Genomic DNA, 20,890 nt, shown 5'->3' on the forward strand with positions numbered 1-20,890 from the left:
GAAAAAAAAAAAAAAAAAAAAAAAAGAAAAAGGAATAAGTGAATAAAGGCTGGCTAGGCCTGCAGAGTGAGGAGGGACACAGCCCTGCTGTGAACCATCTGGCCTGGATTCAGAACTCTGCTAGGTCATATCAGATGCCAGCACAGCCTCCATGTATGGTAGCTCACTCTTCAAATAAAAACCACATAGTTCCCTTTCTTCTGCTGTTAGTAAGTGAAGGCAGGAAGGAAGGACTTTAAAAGCTCTGGAAGAGGCTGAGCAGGGTGGCTTATGCCTGTAATCCCAGTACTTTAGGAGACCAAGGCGGGCTGATCCCTGAGATCAGGAGTTTGAGACCAGCCTGGCCAACATGGTGAAACCTCATCTCTACTAAAAAAAAAAAAAAAAATACAAAAAAATTAGCCAGGTGTGGTGGCAAGCACCTGTAATCCCAGCTACTCAGGAGGCTGAGGCAGGAGAATCATGTGAATCTGGGAGGCGAAGGTTGCAGTGAGCCAAGATTGCATCACTGCACTCCAGCCTGGGTGACAGAGGGCGACTCCATCTCAAAAAATAAAAATAAAAAATAAAATAAAGGCCGGGTACAGTGGCTCATGCCTATAATCCTAGCACATTGGGAGGCTGAGGCTGGTGGAACATCTCGAACTCCTGAGGTCAGGAGTTCGAGACTAACCTGGCCAACGTGGTGAAACCCCATTTCTACTAAAAAAAATAGAAAAATGAGCTGGGTATAGTGGCACATGCCTGTAATCCCAGCTACTTGGGAGGCTGAGGCAGGAGAATTGCTTGAATCTGGGTAGCAAAGGTTGCAGTGACCAGAGATCGCACCACTGCATTCCAGCCTGGGCAACAGAGTGAGACTCCATCTCAAAAATAAAAATACAAAAGTTAGGTGTGCTGGTGGGCACCTGTAAACACAGCTACTCAGGCGGCTGAGGCAGGAGAATTGCTTGAACCTGGGAGGCAGAGGTTGTAGTGAGCTGAGATCGCACTAGTGTACCATAGCCTGGGTGACAGAACAAGTGATACTTCATCTAAAAAAAAAAAATGGCTGGGCACAGTGGCTCACGCCTGTAATCCCAGCACTTTGGGAGGCCAAGGTGGACAGATCACAAGGTCAGGAGATCAAGACCATCCTGGCTAACCTGGTAAAACAGCCTCTACTAAAAATAAAAAAAAATTAGGTGGGGGTGGTGGCATGCACCTGTAGTCCCAGCTACTCGGGAGGCTGAGACAGGAGACTTGCTTGAACCTGGGAGGTGGAAGTTGCAGTGGGCCAAGATCGCACCACTGCACTCACTCCAACCTGGGCAACAGAGTGAGACTCCATCTCAAAAAAAAAAAAAAAAAAAAAAAAAAAAAAAAAAAAAAAAAAAAAAAACAAACCCACAACAAAACAAAACAAAACAAAATCTGAAAGAGACGGTTGTGATGGTGTGGAGGACATGCATGTTGAGGTTTGCAACTTGGCAGTGCCACTTACTAAGTTGAATTATACAAAATTGCCATTTCTGGCTGGGCACAGTAGGTCATGCCTGTAATCCCAGTGCTTTGGGAAGCCAAGGTGGGCAGATCATTTGAGGTCAGGAGTTCAAGACCAGCCTGGGGAACAGGGTGAAACCCCATCTCTACTAAAAATGCAAAAAAAAAATTAGCTGGGCATGGTGGTGCACACCTAGTAGCTTCCCAGCTACTAGGGAAGCTGAGGCAGAAGAATCACTTGAACCCAGGAGACGGAGGTTGCAGTGAGCCAAAATCACACTGCTTCGCTTCAGCCTGGGTAACAGAGTCAGACTCCGTCTCAAAAAAAAAAAAAAAAAAGCCATTTCTCTATGTCAGGAATGGTTGAATATTGGCAACTTCATATGTATCAATCTCCTGAGCCCTTGGGCAAGTCACTTGCCTCCCTATACCTTGGTTTCCTCATCTGTGAAACAGAGATAACAGTAGCCCCTATCACACAAAATTGTGGTGAGCTTTGAATGAACTCAAATGAAAGGTGCTTAGAAAGACATATGCTGACACTGGTTATGAATAATTATCCCACCTCCCAGAGTTGTAGGAAGGATGGAGAGGTGGGGTCCATGAGATAGCCTTTGTCACAGGCTGTGTGCCCATCAGCTTGGAGTCACCGTCCTGTCCCTGGGCAAGTCACTGATGACCATGTGCCAAAACAAGGTGTGACTTTGTCCTGTCCCTGGGCAAGTCACTGATGACCATAGGCCAAAACAAGCTGTGCAGTTTTGTCACTGCTTGGGGACACCCTTAGGGGCTCTGCCCCCTCAGCGGCTAACTCCATAGGTGTTATGGAGACATAGGTCTATGTCTCAGTCTTCGGAATTTGCTGTGGTTTGATGAGGCTGATGCTAACTCCTTCTCACACTGCTACTGCCTGGAGGCTGAGAATGACAAGCCTCATAGGACACCTTAAACAGTGACAAAGGGAGGCAGAAGGGAGCCTTTGGCCTCCCTAAGACCAAAAGGAGGTTGAAAGGCTGGCCTGCTCTCTGCCCACCTGTGCCCTGGCAGAAGAGAAGTCTTTTCTTGCCTTACACAAAGATGATGTGTGGGCTAGAGGCCACCTTGGAAACATCTGCATCCTCTCCTTCCTGTTCACCCACCCTGCTCAGCAGGACAGGGAGAAGCTGCTTTAGGTCCTGCTACCCACACTGGTCTCTTTCTATCTCCTCCCCTTCTCTCTAGTCTCGCATGGTTCGGAATGAGACCCCCTACTTCATCTGGACCACTCGGCGGGACGTGCTTGACTATCGCTTCCTCTCTAAGGATCAGATGATAAACCACTACGCCCGGGCTGGCTCCTTTACCACAAAGGTAGGCTCCCCAGAGCAGGCAGGGCAGCTTCCAACTCCTTGCCCTTGGGCTGGCAGCCCTGCTTCCCACTCTCCTTGTCAGTAAGTGGAAGTTCTCAGTACAAGAGGAAGTATATAATTCAGATTTGGAGTCTGACCAGTATCTGACTGGTTCAGATCCAACCCCTGTGTGGTATCTGGCATGTATAGACAGAGCCCATGGTGACTAAAATGGGCTCCAGCATTCAAATGGGTCTGGAGGTAGAACAGTTACCAAATCCAGTGATAGTGAACAAGTAGGCTCTTACCTCCTAAGCCGAAGATATCTGGCTAATGGACCCATTCTGTCTTACCTAGGTTTCTTTGTTTTTGTTTTGTTTTATTTTGTTTTTGAGAAAAGTGCAGTGGTGCAATCTTGGCCCACTGCAACCTCTGTCTCCTGGGTTCAAGCAATTCTCCTGCCTCAGCCTCCTGAGTAGCTGTGACTACAGGTGTATGCCACCACATCCGGCTGATTTTTGTATTTTTAGTAGAGACGGCTTTTCACCATGTTGGCCAGGCTGGTCTCAAACTCATGACCTCAGGTGATCCACCTCCCTCAGCTTCCCAAAGTGCTGGGATTACAGGCATGAGCCAGCATGCCCAGCTTACCTGGGTTTCTTAGCAAGTAACTTTGCCTCTCTGAGTCTCAGTTTCCTCACCTTTCAATGAGAATACCAGTAAGGCCTATCTTCTGGGGTTGTGGCAAGGACGAAGGGCTTTATAATAATGACCTGCCATTATATTATTGATGTGGGTTAGGAAGGATTCTAGAGGAAGCAGCTCTTTTTTTGTTTTATTTTTAAGAGGTGGGGTCTTGCTATGTTGCCCAGGCTGGTCTTGAACTCCTGGCCTCTGGCCTCAGGCAATCCTCCCACCTCAGCCTCCCAGAGTGCTGGGATTACAGGTGTGAGCTATCACACCTGGCCTTGGCAGCTCTTTTAAGAATGTGAAAGGGTGGACAGGAGGGACGTCAGACATTCTTGGCAAAGGATACCACCCAGGCAAACATATGGTGATAGATGTGAGCAAGTCAGACCAAGCAAGTGGGGCCAAGGCTCTGAGAGCATCCAGGTGGGATGCTTTCTGAGCTGTCTGGGTGTGTGATGAGTGTGGGCAGTCCTGTCCTGCCCCCTCAGCGGCTAACTCCATAGGTGGGTCTATGTCTCAATCTCCGGAATTTGCCATGGTTTGATGAGGCTGATGCCGACTCCTTCTTCCCACGCTGCTACCGCCTGGGGGCTGAGGATGACAAAAAAGCCTTCATAGGTAAGGAGACCCCCAGCCCCATGCCTGGACCTGAGGCTGAAGGAGCAGGGCTGAAGACCTGGCTCATATTGGAGAGCAACAGGATTCTCTTCATGCCCTCATCTGCCCCAGCAGACTTCCTTCCCTACCCTCAATCTTTATCCTTCCCTAATGTGCCCTCCCTTAATGAGCCCCTTAGCTTGGTCAACTCTGACCTCCAGAAAAGCTCAGGTAGCATGGTTTATATTGTAGAGCGGGTTCTAAAAGTTGCTCAGTCCCTTGAGTTTGGAATCCAGAACAGATTCCAGGCTTATGTCAAGTTCCACTAGTTGAATTGGGTTCCAGAAAAGGCAGCAGGCTTTGGGTTTCTAAGGCAGACTAGGTTCCAATTCCACAGTATGTTCTAAATTCAGGTTAGAATTTGGATCCAGATTCTGTGCCAGGTTTAAATTACATTCGAAATCTGAAATAGGACACAGTCTGGTTCTCGGGGTAGAATAAGTATTAAAAATAGATCATGAACAGATGAAATAAATCAGACAGTGGGTCCAGGCCAGATTCCGAAGGTAGAATATGAGCCAAGTCAGGTAAGATTTGGGATTTGGTTCCACAACTGAAACAGGAGCAAGTTCTAAACTCAGGCTCTAGAGTCAGAAAAGGTAGAGTCAGGTTCCGGATCCAAAATGGGGCAAGTCATGATCAGGTTCCGGAACCAGAACAGGCCTCAAGCCTAGAGGCTGAGCAGGGTATCCCATGCCCCGGGAGCAGAAGATTTCTGGCTGACAGCTGCCCGCAACGTTCTCAAGCTGGTGGTAAAGTCTGAGTGGAAGTCATACCCTATACAGGCAGAAGAGGAAGAAGCCACAGGTAAGTACTGTGGTTATCTCCACTCTCCCACCCATTTATCCTCCACCCATCCATCCTTCCACTGATCTGCCCATCCACCTGTCTATTCATCCACCCACCTACTTGTTCATCCACACATCTGTGTATGATTCATATCTACCCATCCATCCATCCACCCACCCATGTATCCATCCATCCATTCACCCATCCACCCACTTATTCACCCACTCTTTGATCTACCGATTTACCCACCCACCCTTCCACTCATCCTTCCATCCTCTCACCTGTCACCCTTTGTTAATCTCTTCACCTACCTGACATTAGCTTCATACTCCCGGTCCAGCTATCCGCTCCCTGCCTACCTGTCCTTCCACAGGTCCGTCAACCCATCTCTCTACCTCCTATTCTATTGTCCTCTCCCCTACCTATCTGTCCTCCAGTCCATCCACTCATCCATTTTTCTGTCCCAGGTACCTAGACACTTGTCTTCTCATCTATGTGTTAGTTGATCCACTCCTCATTCAGCCCTCCCATGGGCCTGGCATGTGGCCGAGCACCCTGGAGAGGGCTTCAGGTCTCTGAGGAGAAGGAAGCAGTGAAACCGGGCTTTACACATGGCCTGAGGACACCTTGGGCCTGAACATAAGGAACAGCTGGGATTGGAGGGGGACACAGTGGAATGCTCACTATCACTGCATGCCAGCCAACCACTGCCTGGCCTTTCCCTTTCTGGATTTAGCTCCTGTCTCCAGGCTCCTAGTCCTGTAATCCAGGGACCCATCAGCGAGGGATTCAGGGAAGTAGAGGCAGCTCTCCAGGAAGGAAGACAGTCCTGTCTCTTCCAGAGGGAGATCTCCCCATTGCTGTCTTTTGTGTGTGTCACGTACAAGGAAGGCTTGGTTGTGTGCCAGGATAAGGGTTACAAGGGCCTCGGGTGTGGCCAGAGACCCCGTGCTTAAGCTTTTATGATATAGGTCAGGCTGAGGGCCTCAGCTGTATATGAAGATCTTTAGAGCATTGTGATGTTCAGGGGTGAGTCAGGTTTGTGGGTGTGCATGGGGTCTTCTGAAGGGTCAGTTTCTGTAATCACTTTCAAGTGTGTGTCAGGGCCTTGTACAGTAGCAGTGCACACAGAGGTCAGTGTTTCTGTGGGCTAAGGGTTGTAGCTCTTTATCAAGATTCTGGGAATGGGTCTCGATTCCTGGTGTGTGGACTTAAGGAGCTGTGTCAGACTTGGGGGAGGGGTATTCATGTATAACTGAGTTCACAAAGGCCAAAGCTCCCAGGTGCATTTTAGGCAGAGCCTCAGGTGTGTCAGAGGTCCCAGGGGCAGAGAGGCTGTAGGTGTGTGCCATGGCTATAGGTGCTGTTAGATGCCTTGGGGACACTTAGGGTGGAGCCTTAAGTGAGTGACAGGTCCTGGGACAGTGGGAGCCAAGGGCAGGTGCTAGAGTTGCAGTGAATTTAGAGCAAAGCCTCAGCTAAGTGACACATCCCAGGGCAGTAGGGGATCTATCTAGGTTCGTGCTGTGCCTCAAGTAAGTGATAGGCCTTAGGAGAATGGGGGCTGTGGCATGTGTCAGATTACCTGCCTTGATGTGGGATCATGACAGGCCCCTCCCTATGCGCAGGAGACAAGCAACCTAAGAAACAGGAGAAAAACCAAGTGTTGGTGTCCCCAGAGTTTGTGGATGAAGCTCTGTGTGTGTGTGAAGAGTATCTTAGCAACCTGGCTCACATGGACATCGACAAGGACCTGGAGGCCCCGCTGTACCTCAGCCCCAAGGACTGGTCCCTCTTCCTCCAGCGCTACTACCAAGTGGTCCAGTGAGTCCCCTGCAGCTGGGACCTTGGGCTGTGGGCAGGTGCTTAGGGACAGACCCTCTTTTTCTCATGCAGCCCCCACTCCTTCCCGAAGCCTCTGGCTCTTGTTTGCCCTGCTGCTCTTCTGCTCGGGAACCCTCAAGGACTCTCACTGCCTCCATGATAGGGTCTGGGCCACTCTTTCTGATTCTTGGCATAGCATAGTCACTAAGAGCATGTGCCGCCAAGTGGACAGCACCTTGCCCAAAGTGTGTGCACAGAGGTTAATTCTACAGGAAGTAAATAGATTTTATGAAAAGAGGGCTTTTGTGGTCCATCACATTGGGAAAACATTGGATTAAGCAGTTAATTAGAGGCTTTCCTGGTGCAGGACTCTTTGGAACCTATAGGTGGTGCAAGCCTATGGAGAGTGTGTGCAGCATATCCTGTACTTAAGGGAGCCCAGTGCCCTGCCTCCTCGCAAGCATCCTGAGTGGCAGTGTTTTCAGAACACACTTTGGGAAAAGGTTCTTAGGTAGAGGAAGGGAGGATCAGGGTGAGCCTGGTGCTGCTTTAGGGAGATTCCATTCAGCAGAAGCATGCAGGAGGGACTAGAGGGAGAATAGCACTAAGGCAGAACACACAGTAAGCAATTTTTGAGCAACTACTATGTGCCAAGGATTATGCCAGGTTCCAGAAATGAAGTTGTAGCCCTTGTTCCCAACTGGGACACGGTAAAGCTACCCATCTTAAATTAAGAGTTATCAAGGTGGCCAGGAGCGGTGGCTCACACCTGTAATCCCAGTACTTTGGGAGGCCGAGATGGGCAGATCACTTGAGGTCAAGAGTTCGATACCAGCCTGGCCAACATAGTGAAACCCCATCTCTACTAAAAATATGAAAATTAGCTGGGATGGTGTCATCCTGTAATCCCAGCTACTCGGGAGGCTGAGACAGGAGAACTGCTTGAACCCGGGAGGCAGAGGTTGCAGCAAGCTGAGATCATACCACTGCACTCCAGCCTGGATGAGAGTGAGACTCTGTCTCAAGAAAGAAAAAAAAAAATCAAGGCTTAGAACATTAATTGTAAAATATATGAGTCCTTTTTATTTCTGGTACGTAGGGGCAAGTTCTAGAGGGCTATAGGACACTCTCTAAAATCGGGATTACATAAAATATTGCATCATATAATAGACGTACACAGTGTTGAATGGTTCAGTACAAATGACCAGCATTCATTCATTTCTTCAATATTTTATTTATTTATTTATTATTTAGTGTGTGTGTGTGTGTATGTGTGTGTGTATGGCAGAGTTTTGCTGTTGTTGCCTAGGCTAGGGCGCAATGGCGCCATCTCAGCTCACCACAACCTCTGCCTCCCGGGCTCAAGTGGTTCTCCTAACTCAGCCTCCCGAGTAGCTGGCATTGCAGGCATGTGCCACCATGCTCGGCTAATTTTATTTTTTATTTTTTTAGAAGAGACCGGGTTTCTCCATGTTGGTCAGGCTGGTCTCATACTCCTAACTTCAGGTGATTCACCCACCTTGGCCTCCTAAAGTACTGGGATTACAGGCATGTGCCACCATGCCTAGCTAATTTTATGTTTTTAGAAGAGACGGGGTTTCTCCATGTTGGTCAGGCTGGTCTTGTACTCCTGACTTCAGGTGATTCGCCCACCTTGGCCTCCTAAAGTGCTGGGATTACAGGTGTGAGCCACCACACCCGGCAATATTTTATTTCTATTTTTTTGAGACAGAGGCTGGAGTGCAGTGGTGCAGTCTTGTCTCACCGCAACCTTTGCCTCCCAGGCTCAAGTGATTCTCCCACTTCAGCCTTCTGAGTAGCTAGGATTATGGGTATGTGCCACCAGGCCTAGCTAATCTTAGTGTGCTTAGTGTGATATATATATATGTATATTTGTAAAGACATGGTTTTACCACATTGACCAGGCTGGTCTTGAACTCCTGAGCTCAAACACTCCCCACATCTTGGCCTCCCAAAGTGCTGGGATTACAGACGTGAGCCACTGCACCCAGCCTGATCCATTCAATATTTACGGTTATGCTTCTCAATTTAAAAAAAAAAAAAAACAAACAAATCCGCTGGGCATGGTGGCTCACACCTGTAATCCCAGCACTTTGGGAGGCTGAGGTGGGTGGATCATGAAGTCAGGAGTTCGAGACCAGCCTGGCCAATATGCTGAAACCCCATCTTTACTAAAAATACTGGGCATGGTGGTGTATGCCTATAGTCCCAGCTACTCGGTAGGCTGAGACAGGAGACTCCATATCAAAAAAAAAGAATCCATCTCAAAAACAAACAGACAAAAATATCTTTGCCTCCCCAGCCAGTTGTTGTTTTTCTAATACTGGATTTTAAGAACTAAGCCAGCCAGGTTTTCATCAAGGCTGACTTTTCATTAAAATACTGGTGTTTTTTCTTTTCGCTAACTATAAAATCATATTGTCATGTCGAATATACTTTTTCAAATTACACGTGCTCCTGCCACTCCTGTGTGACATTTTTCTGGGCCACATCACAGACTACTGTACTGAGTAGATACTTCATGCTATGGGCCACAGAGAATTTTTTTCAGGATGTTAAGTGTGAGTACCCCTGGGAGACCTTGCCAAGCCCCCTGCATCTGGCTGTCCCTGTTCCTGGCACTGCCCCAATGACTGCTGCTGCCTTCTTAAAAAAGAGCAAGTTTTCCACAACTGGTAACATTCAAGATGTAAAAGTATCACAGAGTTAGCTTCCTCTGAATAGGAGACTCCTGTCCTATTCAGTCAGAAGAAAAGAAATGGGAGAGTCTGGATCAGACACGATCTGGGATATTTTGTGACTTGGTTTAGTTCAGGACGTTTTCTGTCCTGTAGAGAACAGGACGTTTTCTGTCCCTCTTTGTTCATGAACCCCTGTCTGTGCAGTCCAGTTGCTGAGGCAAGCTCCTGCCAAAGTACTTGCTGAGGCAGCCATTCATTCATTGAGCAAACTTTTAGGGAGCACCTGCTGAGTGCCAGGTGTGGTGCTTGGGGATGGGGAATAGAGCAGAGAACAACTACGAAAAATGTTCCTGCTCTTATGGAGTTTACATTCTAGTTAGGGGATTCAGACAATTACCAAATAAGCAGATGTGTCAGGTGAGGGTAAATGATGAGGAGAAAACAACAAGAAAAGGTGTGATACAGATGTGCTTGAAAGAAATTAGTTTAACATTGTATCAGCCAATGTTAGGCCCAGATTTAAGAGGGGAATGAACCCCAAAAAGCACCTATAGGTGAAGGAATCAGACAGGACAGAGTTTGAATCCCGGCAGAACCATTCAACTCTCAGTGTATGGCCTTGGGTAAGTCCCTTAACTCTCAAAGCTTCAGTTTGCTTTTCTTTTCTTTTTCTTTTTCTTTTTCTTTCTTTTCTTTTCTTTTTTTTTTTTTTTTTTTTTTTTTTTGAGATGGAGTCTTGCTCTATTGCCCAGGCTGGAGTGCAGTGGCGCAGTCTTGGCTCACTGCAACCTCTGCCTCTTGGGTTCAAGCAATTCTCTTGCCTCAGCCTCCTGAGTAGCTGGGATTACAGGCACACGCCACCACACCTGGCTAATTTTTGTATTTTTAGTAGAGATGGGGGTTTGCCATGTTGGCCAGGCTGGCCTCAAGCTCCTGATCTGCCCACCTTGGCCTTCCAAAGTGCTGCTGGGATTACAGGCATGAGCCACTGCACCTGGCCCAGTTTATATTTCTCTAAAATGGGACCAGGGCTGGATGTGGTAGCTCATGCCTGTAATCCCAGCACTTTGGAAGGCTGAGGTAGGAGGATTGCCTGAGGCCAGGAGTTCAAGACCAGCCTAGGTAATGTAAGACCCATCTCTGCAAAAAAAAAAAATTAGCCTGGGTGTGGTGGTGCATGCCTGTAGTTCCAACTACTTGGGAGGCTGAGAGTTGGACCCAGGAGTTCCTGGCTGCAGTGAGCCATGATTACATCATTGCACTCCAGCCTGGGTGACAGAGCAGGACCCTGTCTCAAAAAAAAAAAAAAAGTCTGGGGTTGGGGGACAGGTATCAGCAGTGGGGCCGTGAGAGGATTAGTGATAATATATGGAATGTGCTTGTCACACAGTGCCTGGCACATAGTGGTGCTCTATCATTAGGAACTGGAATGATTAATTTCTGTCAAAGACAGTTTTAATTAATAGGAAGGGGGTGGCACAGGTGGAGTGTTGGAATAGGGGGTGTGGTAAATGGAATTTTATCAACCTTTCTGATTCCTGTAGTCTGGGCAGGTTAGGATTTCAGGGGTGGCTTGAGGGTGGGGCTGGAGGCTTGGGAGGGACCTATCAAGATCTGCAGGGAGGGGTGACTAAGGCTGCCTGGATGATGGTGGGGGTGGTGGGCTATGTCTCCCCTTCCCCTCTCCACCCACATGTCCCAAGCTCCATCATTTCTCCACAGTGAAGGGGCAGAACTCAGGCACCACGACACTCAGGTCCAGCACTGTGAGGACATCCTGCAGCAGCTGCGGGCTGTGGTACCCCAGATAAACATGGAAGGGGATCGCAACATCTGGATCGTGAAACCAGGAGCCAAGTCTCGCGGACGAGGTGGGGGTCAGCTCCTACTTCCTGCATTGGTACCCCACAACCTGCATCTTCCACTAGAGGCCAAGGAAGTGAATAGTGCAGGCTTATTGAAGCCAAATTGCTTGGGTTTGAGTCCCAGCTCTACTATTAATATTCTTCATGACCTTTAGCAGGTTATATCACCTCATCTGTGAAATAAAGAGGATGATAATACCTCCTGTGAGGTGAGGAGTAAATGCAGTCATGCATCTAAAGCACTATTCCAAATCCTTAACATGCTTTAATTTATACAATGCAAGGAAACTGAGCACGTGTAGACTCTCACGTGACCCGGAAGGATATCGTAAGGACCTGGAAGCAGCAGTTGGCTGCCTCTGGACAAGGAGATGTACTTGTTATTGTATGCCCTTTTGTACTGTCTAATTTTTGGTTTTATAGTCTGTTTATTATTGGTGGGAAAGCAATATGTGCACATGCTTTTAAAAAGCCCAACGCTGACCAGGTGCAGTGGCTCACACTTGTAATCCTAGCACTTTGGGACCCTGAGGCAGGAGGATCACTTGAGGTCAGGAGTTGGAGACCTGCCTAGCCAACATGGTGAAACCCTGTCTCTACTAAAAATAAAAAACTTAGCCTGGCGTGGTGGCAGGCACCTGTAATCCCAGCCACTTGGGAAGCTGAGGGAGGAGAATCACTTGAACCCAGGAGGCAGAGGTTGCATTGAACTGAGCTCATGCCATTGCACTCCAGCCTGGATGACAGAGGGAGACTCCATCTCAAAAACTAAAAAACAAAAAAGTCCAACACTTTAAATTTTTATTCAGGTACATATTCCTGTTTAATCAAACAAAACTGGTTAATTAGGAAAAATTTAAAATCCTTAGCAAATTCCTGGCTTTTCCAAAGGGAACTGGGTTCTAATTGAGGGAGGCAGCCTTACCCATGCAGCCCTGTCAGCTCTGTGGATGAGAGCTCATGACAAGCTGGCCCTTCTCCCAGCCCACGCCTGACCTCCCAATTCCTGACTGCTCTTTTCCGGCATAGGCATCATGTGCATGGACCACCTGGAGGAGATGCTGAAGCTGGTGAACGGCAACCCCATGATGATGAAGGACAGCAAATGGGTGGTACAAAAGTATATTGAGCGGCCCCTGCTCATCTTTGGCACCAAGTTTGACCTGAGACAGTGGTTCCTGGTAACTGACTGGAACCCACTTACTGTGTGGTTCTACCGTGACAGCTATCTCCGCTTTTCCACGCAGCCATTCTCCCTGAAGAAACTGGACAAGTGAGCCCCACTGCTCACCTCCCACGAGCTCCCTGCCTAGTTGGGGAGCTGGCAAGCAAACAGGCGGTTACAGTGCAAGGGACTTGTGTAGCAGTGGTGGGCTCCATACACATGCTGCAGGCAGGCGGGTGCCCTCATCCAGCCAGCTGTCCTTGCATCCAACAGGTTTTTTTTTTTTTTTTTTTTTTTTTTTTTTTTTAACAGATGGGCAGTCTCACTCTGTTGCCTAGGCTGGAGCGCAGTGGCATGGTCATGGCTTACTGCAGCCTCGACCTCCTGTGCTCAAGCAATCCTTCCTCTGCAGCCTTCTAAGTAGTTGAGATCACAGGCATGTACCACAGCTGACTTTTAAATTTTTTTATGTAGAGATGAGGTCTCACTATGTTGCCCAGGCTGGTCTCAAACTCCTGGGCTTAAGTGATCGTCCCACCTCGGCTTCCCAAATTACTGGGATTACACTGTGCCTGGTCCCTCCAACAGATTTGACTGAGTGTGTACCCTGTGCCATTACTGTTCTGGGCACTTGGGATATAGCAGTGAACAAAACAAGATCCCCACTCTCAAGGGTACATTCTAGCAGGGAGAAACAGAGAAGCAATGAATACAAGTGAAATTCTCTAACAGGTTAAAGGATTATATGTGTCATTGGGAAAAGGGAAGCAAATGTAGAGCAGGGGAAAGGACGTCAGGAGTTTTGAAAGGCAAGATGTTGTGTTAACTTCTGGGGTGAGAGAAAGCCTTGAAGCCTAAATTCGAATTCTGTTTCTACAGCTTCCAAGTTGTTTGACTCTGGGTCATATGAAAACCTATTTAAGTCTCAGTTTCCACATCTGAAGAAGGGAGGCAGTAGTATGAAACTCATAGCTGCCAATTATTGAGTGCTTCATATGTGATAGTGCTGAGCACTTTGTATACGTTATCTCATTCTTCATAAGAACCCAATGAATACTTCCTGTTCACCAGGTCTGAAGAAAAAAAAAACACAATGAAGTGGGTACTGTTACTACCCCCATTTTGCAGATGTGAAGAGCATGCAGGTTAGATGACGTGCCTAAGATCTCACAACTAGTGTGGAGATGGCATCCTGGTGATGATAGAGCATACCCTTACCCACCCTCTCATCTTCCAAGCACTGGGATGGTTAACTGAGACTATGCACAAAGCACTTAGTACTGTGGCTCCTGTAATTGACGCCCTCAGAGCAGCCCTGAAAGATAAGAGTGGTTCTGGCCTTAGAAGAATGTGGTGGGGCCCAGGCCTCTGTCCTTTTTGTCCTTCCCAGTAGGGCCCCATCTCAAGTTGAACAGTGCAGGGTGGCCCAGGGCTGGTTCCAGGATTTGCCTGTCCTCCCTGAGCTTGGATGAGAGGGGCACAAGGGCCTGGATCTCAGCTTTCTGCTCTCTGCCCCAGCTCAGTACACCTGTGCAACAACTCCATCCAGAAGCACCTGGAGAACTCGTGCCATCGGCATCCACTGCTGCCTCCAGACAACATGTGGTCCAGCCAGAGGTTCCAGGCTCACCTGCAGGAGATGGGGGCCCCAAATGCTTGGTCCACCATCATCGTGCCTGGCATGAAGAATGCCGTGATCCATGCACTTCAGACCTCCCAGGACACTGTGCAGTGTCGGAAGGCCAGCTTTGAGCTCTATGGCGCTGACTTTGTGTTCGGGGAGGACTTCCAGCCCTGGCTGATTGAAATCAATGCCAGCCCCACCATGGCACCCTCCACGGCAGTCACCGCCCGGCTCTGTGCTGGCGTGCAAGCTGACACCCTGCGCGTCGTCATTGACCGGCGGCTGGACCGCAACTGTGACACAGGAGCCTTTGAGCTCATCTATAAACAGGTGAGGAGGTCGGACCCAGGCAGAACCCCAGAGAGTCTGTGCCCTATTTCAGGCAGCCCCATACTAGAGCATAGGGCTCTGCAGTCAGACCCAGTTTAAGACCCAGATTCAAGTCCTGGTCCTGCTAAGGTGACCTCACCTCCCTGAGCCTCAGGCTCCTAATCTTTGAAATGGGGATATTATTACCATCTTTCTCATGGGGATGGGAGAATAAAATGAATTAGTATATGTGGATAATATTTCTAGAGAGGCATATAACATAGTCCTAAGAGCAGAGACTCTGGAACCTCCTTGGGTTCAAATTCCTGTTCAGTGACAACGAGCTGTGTGACTTTGGACAAGTTCCTAACCCCTGGGTTTCCTCATCTGTAAGAATAAAAATAGTACCTAATTCTCAAAGTTAGATACTATGAGTTGTATGAATTAAATGAGTTGATAAGTAAAGTACTTCATTTTTATTTATTTACTTTTGACACAGAGTCTCACTCTGTTGCCCAGGTGGGAGTGCACTGGCATAATCTTGGCTCATTGCAACCTCCACCTCCCGGGTTCAAGCAATTCTCCTGCCTCAGCCTCCCAAGTAGCTGAAATTACAGGTATCCGCCACCACACCTGGCTAATTTTTGTATTTTTAGTAGAGACAGGGTTTTGCTCTGTTGGCCAGGCTGGTCTCGAACTCCTAAATTCAGGTGATCCATCCACCTCGGCCTCCCAAAGTGCTGGGATTACAGGCAGGAGCCACCTCGCCCAGCCCGTAAAGTACTTTAGAATAGTGCCTGGCATATAGTAAATGCTAATAAGTGTTAGTTATTGTTGTTATTACCTAATGAGGTTAGGAGTTTCATCATGCATAACCTGGCAAGTGCCTAGATATATAGTAATAGGCAATTACTGGTAGCTACCATTATTATTATTATCATTATTTCACTCATCTTGCTCCAAAAAGAGATTGGAATCTACTTGTAAAATAGAACAGCATTTTAAAAAATTAGAAAATTGATTTCAAGGCTTTCTAAGCTCTGGATAGAATTTCTTGTGGCAGTTTAAGTGGCTTCTGATTAGCATTTGGCTTCTGTCAAGGTTTGGTTACAGGAAGAGAACGTAATGATCACGCGTAAGTGTAATAAAGATCTTGTGTTTATTACAGTTATAGATCATTTCTTAAATTAGTATACTGGCATTCTGGTTTCAAAAAATGTAAATGGGGAATTACACAGGCAAGCTGAGGGAAAAGGTGCCATTGTAGTGCAGTGCTCCCAATGCCAGTGCCCAGGCCAGAAGCAGCTGAAAGCTGCTATGGATGTCAGGGGGCTCCACCCCAGAGATTGACCCCAAATCCAAAATGTCTAGCTTGGGAAGGAGACTACGCATCTGCATTTTTCAAATGACTCCCAAATATCTTTTTTTTTTTGAGACAGAGTCTCACTCTGTCACCCAGGCTGGAGTGCAATGGTGTGATCTTGGCTCTGCAACCTCCACCTCCCAGGTTCAAGTGATTCTCTTGCCTCAGCCTCTTGAGTAGCTGGGACTATAGGCACCCACAACCATGCCTGGCTAACTTTTGTATTTTTAGTAGAAATGGGGTTTTACCATGTTGGCCAGGCCAGTCTTGAACTCTGGACCTCAAGTGATCCTCCTGCTTCGGCCCCTGCAAAGTGCTGGGAATACAGGCATGGGCCACTGCGCCCAGCCCCCTAAATGTTTTTTATTGCTGATTTGTTCTTTAGGCCAGCACATAATGAAGGCTCACATCTTGCACTTTTTTGTCTCTTTTCATCTAGGCCAGCCCCAGTGTCTTTTGTCCCCATAGTTTTGATCTTTTGAGGGGCCAGGCTGGTTGTTCTGTAGAACTGTCCCACGTTCTGGATTTATCCGATTGTTTCCTTATGGTGTTATTTACCTTGGTCTTCTGTTAGCTGATTGTCTCAGAAATTATTAGTTAGGTCAAACAGCTTGATGAGTTCAGGTTAAACATTTCTGGGAAGAGCACTTCAGAGGTGATGCCGGATATGTCATGTGGCATCACAAGGCACATCCTGTGTCTCACGGTTAGTGCTGCTGAGTTTGACTCTGGGTTACAGTGGTGGCTACCAGAGCTCTCCATGATAAAAGCTACATCTACCCTTTGCAATTAATTTTTTTGTAAGGTAATGTGTTGGCTGTTACAGATTATACATTTTCCTGTCATCCTTTTATCTAATTGTTTTGATACCAGTTTTGATTACTGCCTATTTTATTGGAGTTGCAAAACAGCAAATGTCTAATTCTGTTGTTTCTTCTGCATTTATTAGCTGAGATTCTTCTGTAAAGATGAGCTTTCTCTCATCATCTGGGGCTACTCGGGAGTCCTGATAGCTGTATTTTTATTTATTTATTTCTTTTTTGAGACAGAGTCTCACTGTGTCACCCAGGCTGGAGTACAGTGGCACTATCTCTGCTCACTGCAATCTCTGTCTCCTGGGTTCAAGTGATTCTCCTTCTCAGATCCTGAGTAGCTGTGATTACAGGTGCCCACCACACCTGGATAATTTTTGTGTTTTTAGTAGAGATGGGGTTTTACCATGTTGAGCAGGCTGGTCAACATGAGGTCATGATCACTCCTGAACTCAGGTGATCCACCCACCTCGGCCTCCCAAAGTTCTGGGATTATAGGCATAGCCACTGCACCTGGTGATAGCTGTATTATTATTATTATTATTATTATTTTGAGATGGAGTTTCACTCTTGTTGCCCAGGCTGGATGCAATGGTACCATCTGGGCCCACTGCAAGCTCCACCTCCTGGGTTCAAGCGATTCTCCTTTCTCAGCTTCCTGAGTAGCTGGGATTACAGGTGACTGCCACCATGCCCAGCTAATTGTTTTGTGTTTTTAGTGGAGACAGGGTTTCGCCATGTTGGCCAGGCTGGTCTCAAACTCCTCACCTCAGGTGATCTGCCAGCCTTAGCCTCCCAAAGTGCTGGGATTACAGATGTGACCATTGTGCCTGGCTGATAGCTGTATTTTTAACAAGCTCCAAATAATTCTGATGTTTAGATAGATTCTGATCAGGATCCTTCAGTGGCACAGAAGACACCTCCAACTAGCTCCAGGTTGCTGGCAAGGCACAGGGAGCTCTCCTGGAGCCCAACTGAGGGCAGGACATACAACTTGGCCTGATAGGAACTGAGAGTTGTAAGGGAGCTCCTCTCTTGGACCTGTCTCACTGCCTTCCTCTGCATATTCGGTACTTCATTCTTTCCACAGACTGTCTTCTTTAAGGTTCTTAATTTTTGCTTCCCCATAACCTGCGTTCACACGAGGCTCTAGGCAGGCTCCAAGCCTCTTACCTGTCTGAGTGGCATAACTAAAATTCCCTGTGCAGAGAATCTGATTGGCTCAGCTCAGGAAGCTGTGCACCAGCGGCGGCCTATGCAGCAGAGCCACACACATTCCAGCAGGGGATGGGGGCAGCTTAGGAGGACAGTGTGGTGGAGGGATGCTGGTGGGGCATGGCTAGGATTCCTCCATTCCTCTGGGCTGGCAATCCCTGGAGCTCTGTGACTCCAGGTACTGACTCAGAGGTGGGCTTTCCATTTCTCAGCTCAGAAATGTCTTTTTGACCAGGTGCCTCAGAAAGTAATTCTACCTGTCTCTGCCCTGGGTCCCGCTGGGCTAAGGATTCCAGCACCACTGAGTAGGCCTTGTCTCCTCTTCTTGCCCACAGCCTGCTGTGGATGTGCCCCGATACGTGGGCATCCAGCTCCTGGTAGAGGGCTCCACCATCAAGAAGCCCATGGCGATGTGTCATCGGCGGATGGGGATCCGCCCAGCACTCCCCCTGCTGACCCAGCGAAGCTCTGGGGAAGGCAAGGACTCGGGGACCCCTACCCACAGGTCAGCTTCTAGGAAAGATGCTGGGGCCAGGAGCCTGGAGCACAGTGAGAAGCCAGACTCCACTGCCACCACTTCAGACCCCGGAAAGGGGAAGAAAGGCAAGGCAAAAAGTACCACAGCCCTGGTCTGCCCCAATCTCCGGGAATGGGATCTCACCAGCATCAGGTTGGGGTGCATTTTCACCATGACCTTTTCTAGTGGGGACAGGCAACCCCACCCCTTGAACAGATTGCCACTGAGTCCGAAAAACCCCCAGACCCTGGGTAAGACCATTCCCCCAAAACACCCGAGGGTCCCAAGGCAATTTACCTGCTCTGTAGGCTCCTTCCAACCACCTGGATCAGCCTTCCCACCAAAGAGCCTCCAGTAGCAAGTAAAAGCCACTGCTCACAAAGTATTCTTTAAAAATACACAGCTAAATTAGCTGGGCATTGTGGTGTGAGCCTGTGGTCCCAGCTACTTGGGGGGCTAAGACGGGAGGATCACTTGAGCCTGGGGAGGTCCAGGGTACAGTGAGTTATGATCACACCACTGCACTCCAGTCTGGGAGACAGAGCGAGATGCTGTATTCAAACAAACAAACAAACAAACAAAAAGCACTTTGGGAGGCTGAGGCAGGTGGATCACCTGAGGTCAGGAGTTTGAGACCAGCCTGGGCAACATGGTGAAACCCCATCTCTACTAAAGAATACAAAAATTAGCTAGGTGTGGTGGCAGCCACCTATAATCCCAGCTACTCCGGAGGCTGAGGCATGAGAATTGCTTGAACCTGGGAAAAGAAGGTTGCAGTGACTCAAGATTGCACCACTGCACTCCACTCTGGGGAACAAGAGCAAAACTCCATCTCAAAAAAAAAAAAAAAAGAACCACTTGGCAAAATAAGTATTGTGTCCTCCAGAGTAGTCACTCTGCAAGGCAGTTATCCTTGTTTCAGAGATGCCAGGACTCAAGCCCACGTTGCTCTCTCCAGCGCCCATGCTTTCCCACTGCAGTATTCTGCCTTTGCATCCAAGCAGAGTCACCTCTGGGGAAAAGAACTAACATGTGTCCAGCACTTAACAGTTTGCCCCATGTTGCTACCTACCCAGCTCCTTTAGGCCTCACACCAACCTAGCAAGGTAGGTGCTATTATCCCCATTTTCCAGCCGAGGTATCAGGAAGTTGGAAGTTGCCCAAGGTTGCACAGCTCAGAAGGGGCAGAGCTGGGATGCAGACCCAGGTCTGTTGGACTCCGCCTTGTGTTCTTCTCACTGCCTCTGGAGGAGGAACTGGGAGGTCTCCATCTGCCCTTACCCCACCCCCTCCACATCTCCCTGTCCTCCACACACACTGTTTAGGGCAGCTGGGCCACCTTGGGGCCTCACCAGGCCCTCACAGTTTCTTTTGCTCCCACAGCCCCTCACCACTTCCCCAGCCTCCACACCAAGGCCCAGCTGCCTTCTCCCCACGTACTCCGACACCAGGGCCAGGTCCTCAGACGACAGCACAGCAAACTGGTGGGCACTAAGGCCCTGTCGATCACAGGCAAGGCCTTGAGGACTCTACCCACGGCCAAGGTCTTCATTTCCTTCCCACCTAACCTTGATCTCAAGGTGGCACCCAGCATCCTGAAGCTAAGAAAGGTGGGCCTTGAACTGTGACTCACACCCAGTGGGCAGTGCTGAGCACGGGGTCAGGGCTGGAGGGCACAGGCAGAGTGCAGCTCCCAGGCTGGCTGGTACCCCAAGGGAAGAGCTTGTCTCCCTCAGAAGCCTCTTCCTCAACAGACTCTTGATCATCTCCCTCTTCTCCCCTCCTTTCACATCGAGGCTCCTGCTCCCCTGTGCCTCCGAGGCCACCACCTGGAAGTGCGTTGTTGCCTCTGCCCTTTGAAGTTGGAACAATTCCTACCACCCATAAGAAAGTCAAGGCCAAAGGCAAGTTCAAGGCCAGACTGTGACAAACCCAGGGCTGAGGACGGCCCTGTGAAGAGGCTAAGCCCCCTGAAACCTCTGCCCCTCGTTGGTACATTCCAGAGGCGAGGAGGCCTGGGGCATATGAAGCTAGGGAAGCCCCTGCTTCAATTCCCCACTGCCCTTGTCCTGGATCCAACACCAAATAAAAAGAAACAAGTGGAGTATTTGGGGCTTGGCTTCATTGCTGTTGGAGGGTCAAGAGTTGGGGGGGCAAGGCCCTGTACCCCGGGGTGCACAACAAGAGCCGGAGGCCGTCAGCAGCTCCTCCGAGCTGCGAGGCCCAGAATTCCCCACCTAGGGACAGATATGGGGCTTCCTATTGAGGGACTCCTCCAGCATCTCGGATCCGGGGGTGGGGAGCATGAGGTTTCACTTCACAGATGAAGAAACTGAGTCTGAAAGAGGAGGCATGGCTTGCCCAAGATCACATGGCAGTGAGTAGAGGGCAGGGACACACTGCCAGAACTGCCGACCACTGGGAGCCCCCCAACCCTGGAGAACAAGCCAGGCTGGCAAAATGACACCTAGGGGGCATAGGAATGTTAATGCCATGAGACGGGAAAGAGTGGACCTTGCCTAAACCTCAGCCCTTCTGCAGAGGGAGT

The 20,890-nt window shown here is 48.8% G+C and overlaps 2 protein-coding genes and 1 long non-coding RNA gene across 11 annotated transcripts in view; 1 reads left to right on the forward strand and 2 right to left on the reverse strand.

Annotated features, from left to right (window-relative positions):
- Window positions 1-20,881, forward strand: part of TTLL3 (tubulin tyrosine ligase like 3) — a 26,942-nt gene extending 6,061 nt beyond the window's left edge. For 2 of the 8 annotated variants that reach the window (XM_032290624.1, XM_032290622.1), the window contains exons 5-14: window positions 2,704-2,832; window positions 4,004-4,118; window positions 4,866-4,964; window positions 6,557-6,770; window positions 11,195-11,343; window positions 12,367-12,610; window positions 14,021-14,456; window positions 18,161-18,428; window positions 19,726-19,952; window positions 20,139-20,881. In XM_032290624.1, the coding sequence (XP_032146515.1) occupies window positions 2,704-2,832; window positions 4,004-4,118; window positions 4,866-4,964; window positions 6,557-6,770; window positions 11,195-11,343; window positions 12,367-12,610; window positions 14,021-14,456; window positions 18,161-18,428; window positions 19,726-19,952; window positions 20,139-20,669 (2,412 nt within the window). In that variant the 3' untranslated portion in view covers window positions 20,670-20,881. Of the gene's footprint in view, window positions 1-2,703; window positions 2,833-4,003; window positions 4,119-4,865; window positions 4,965-6,556; window positions 6,771-11,194; window positions 11,344-12,366; window positions 12,611-14,020; window positions 14,457-18,160; window positions 18,429-19,725 lie in introns of all 8 variants that reach the window. The other 6 variants (XM_032290625.1, XR_004272519.1, XM_032290627.1 and 3 more) reach the window with 6 other exon arrangements.
- RPUSD3 (RNA pseudouridine synthase D3) overlaps window positions 4,582-20,890 on the reverse strand; it is a 27,020-nt gene continuing 10,711 nt past the window's right edge. Inside the window, exon 9 of one of the 2 annotated variants that reach the window (XM_032290634.1) lies at window positions 4,582-5,521. In XM_032290634.1, the coding sequence (XP_032146525.1) occupies window positions 5,465-5,521 (57 nt within the window). In that variant the 3' untranslated portion in view covers window positions 4,582-5,464. The remainder of the gene's footprint in view (window positions 5,522-20,890) is intronic. The other variant, XM_032290636.1, reaches the window with a different exon arrangement.
- The window catches only part of LOC116559581, an 8,001-nt gene continuing 573 nt past the window's right edge, over window positions 13,463-20,890 (reverse strand). Inside the window, exon 2 of the long non-coding RNA XR_004272520.1 lies at window positions 13,463-13,575. This is a non-coding gene — a long non-coding RNA (uncharacterized LOC116559581). The remainder of the gene's footprint in view (window positions 13,576-20,890) is intronic.

The sequence above is a fragment of the Sapajus apella genome, unplaced genomic scaffold, assembly GCF_009761245.1.
Source record: "Sapajus apella isolate SASKATOON/1434 unplaced genomic scaffold, GSC_monkey_1.0 scaffold23, whole genome shotgun sequence".
In the NCBI taxonomy this organism is placed as follows: domain Eukaryota; kingdom Metazoa; phylum Chordata; class Mammalia; order Primates; family Cebidae; genus Sapajus; species Sapajus apella.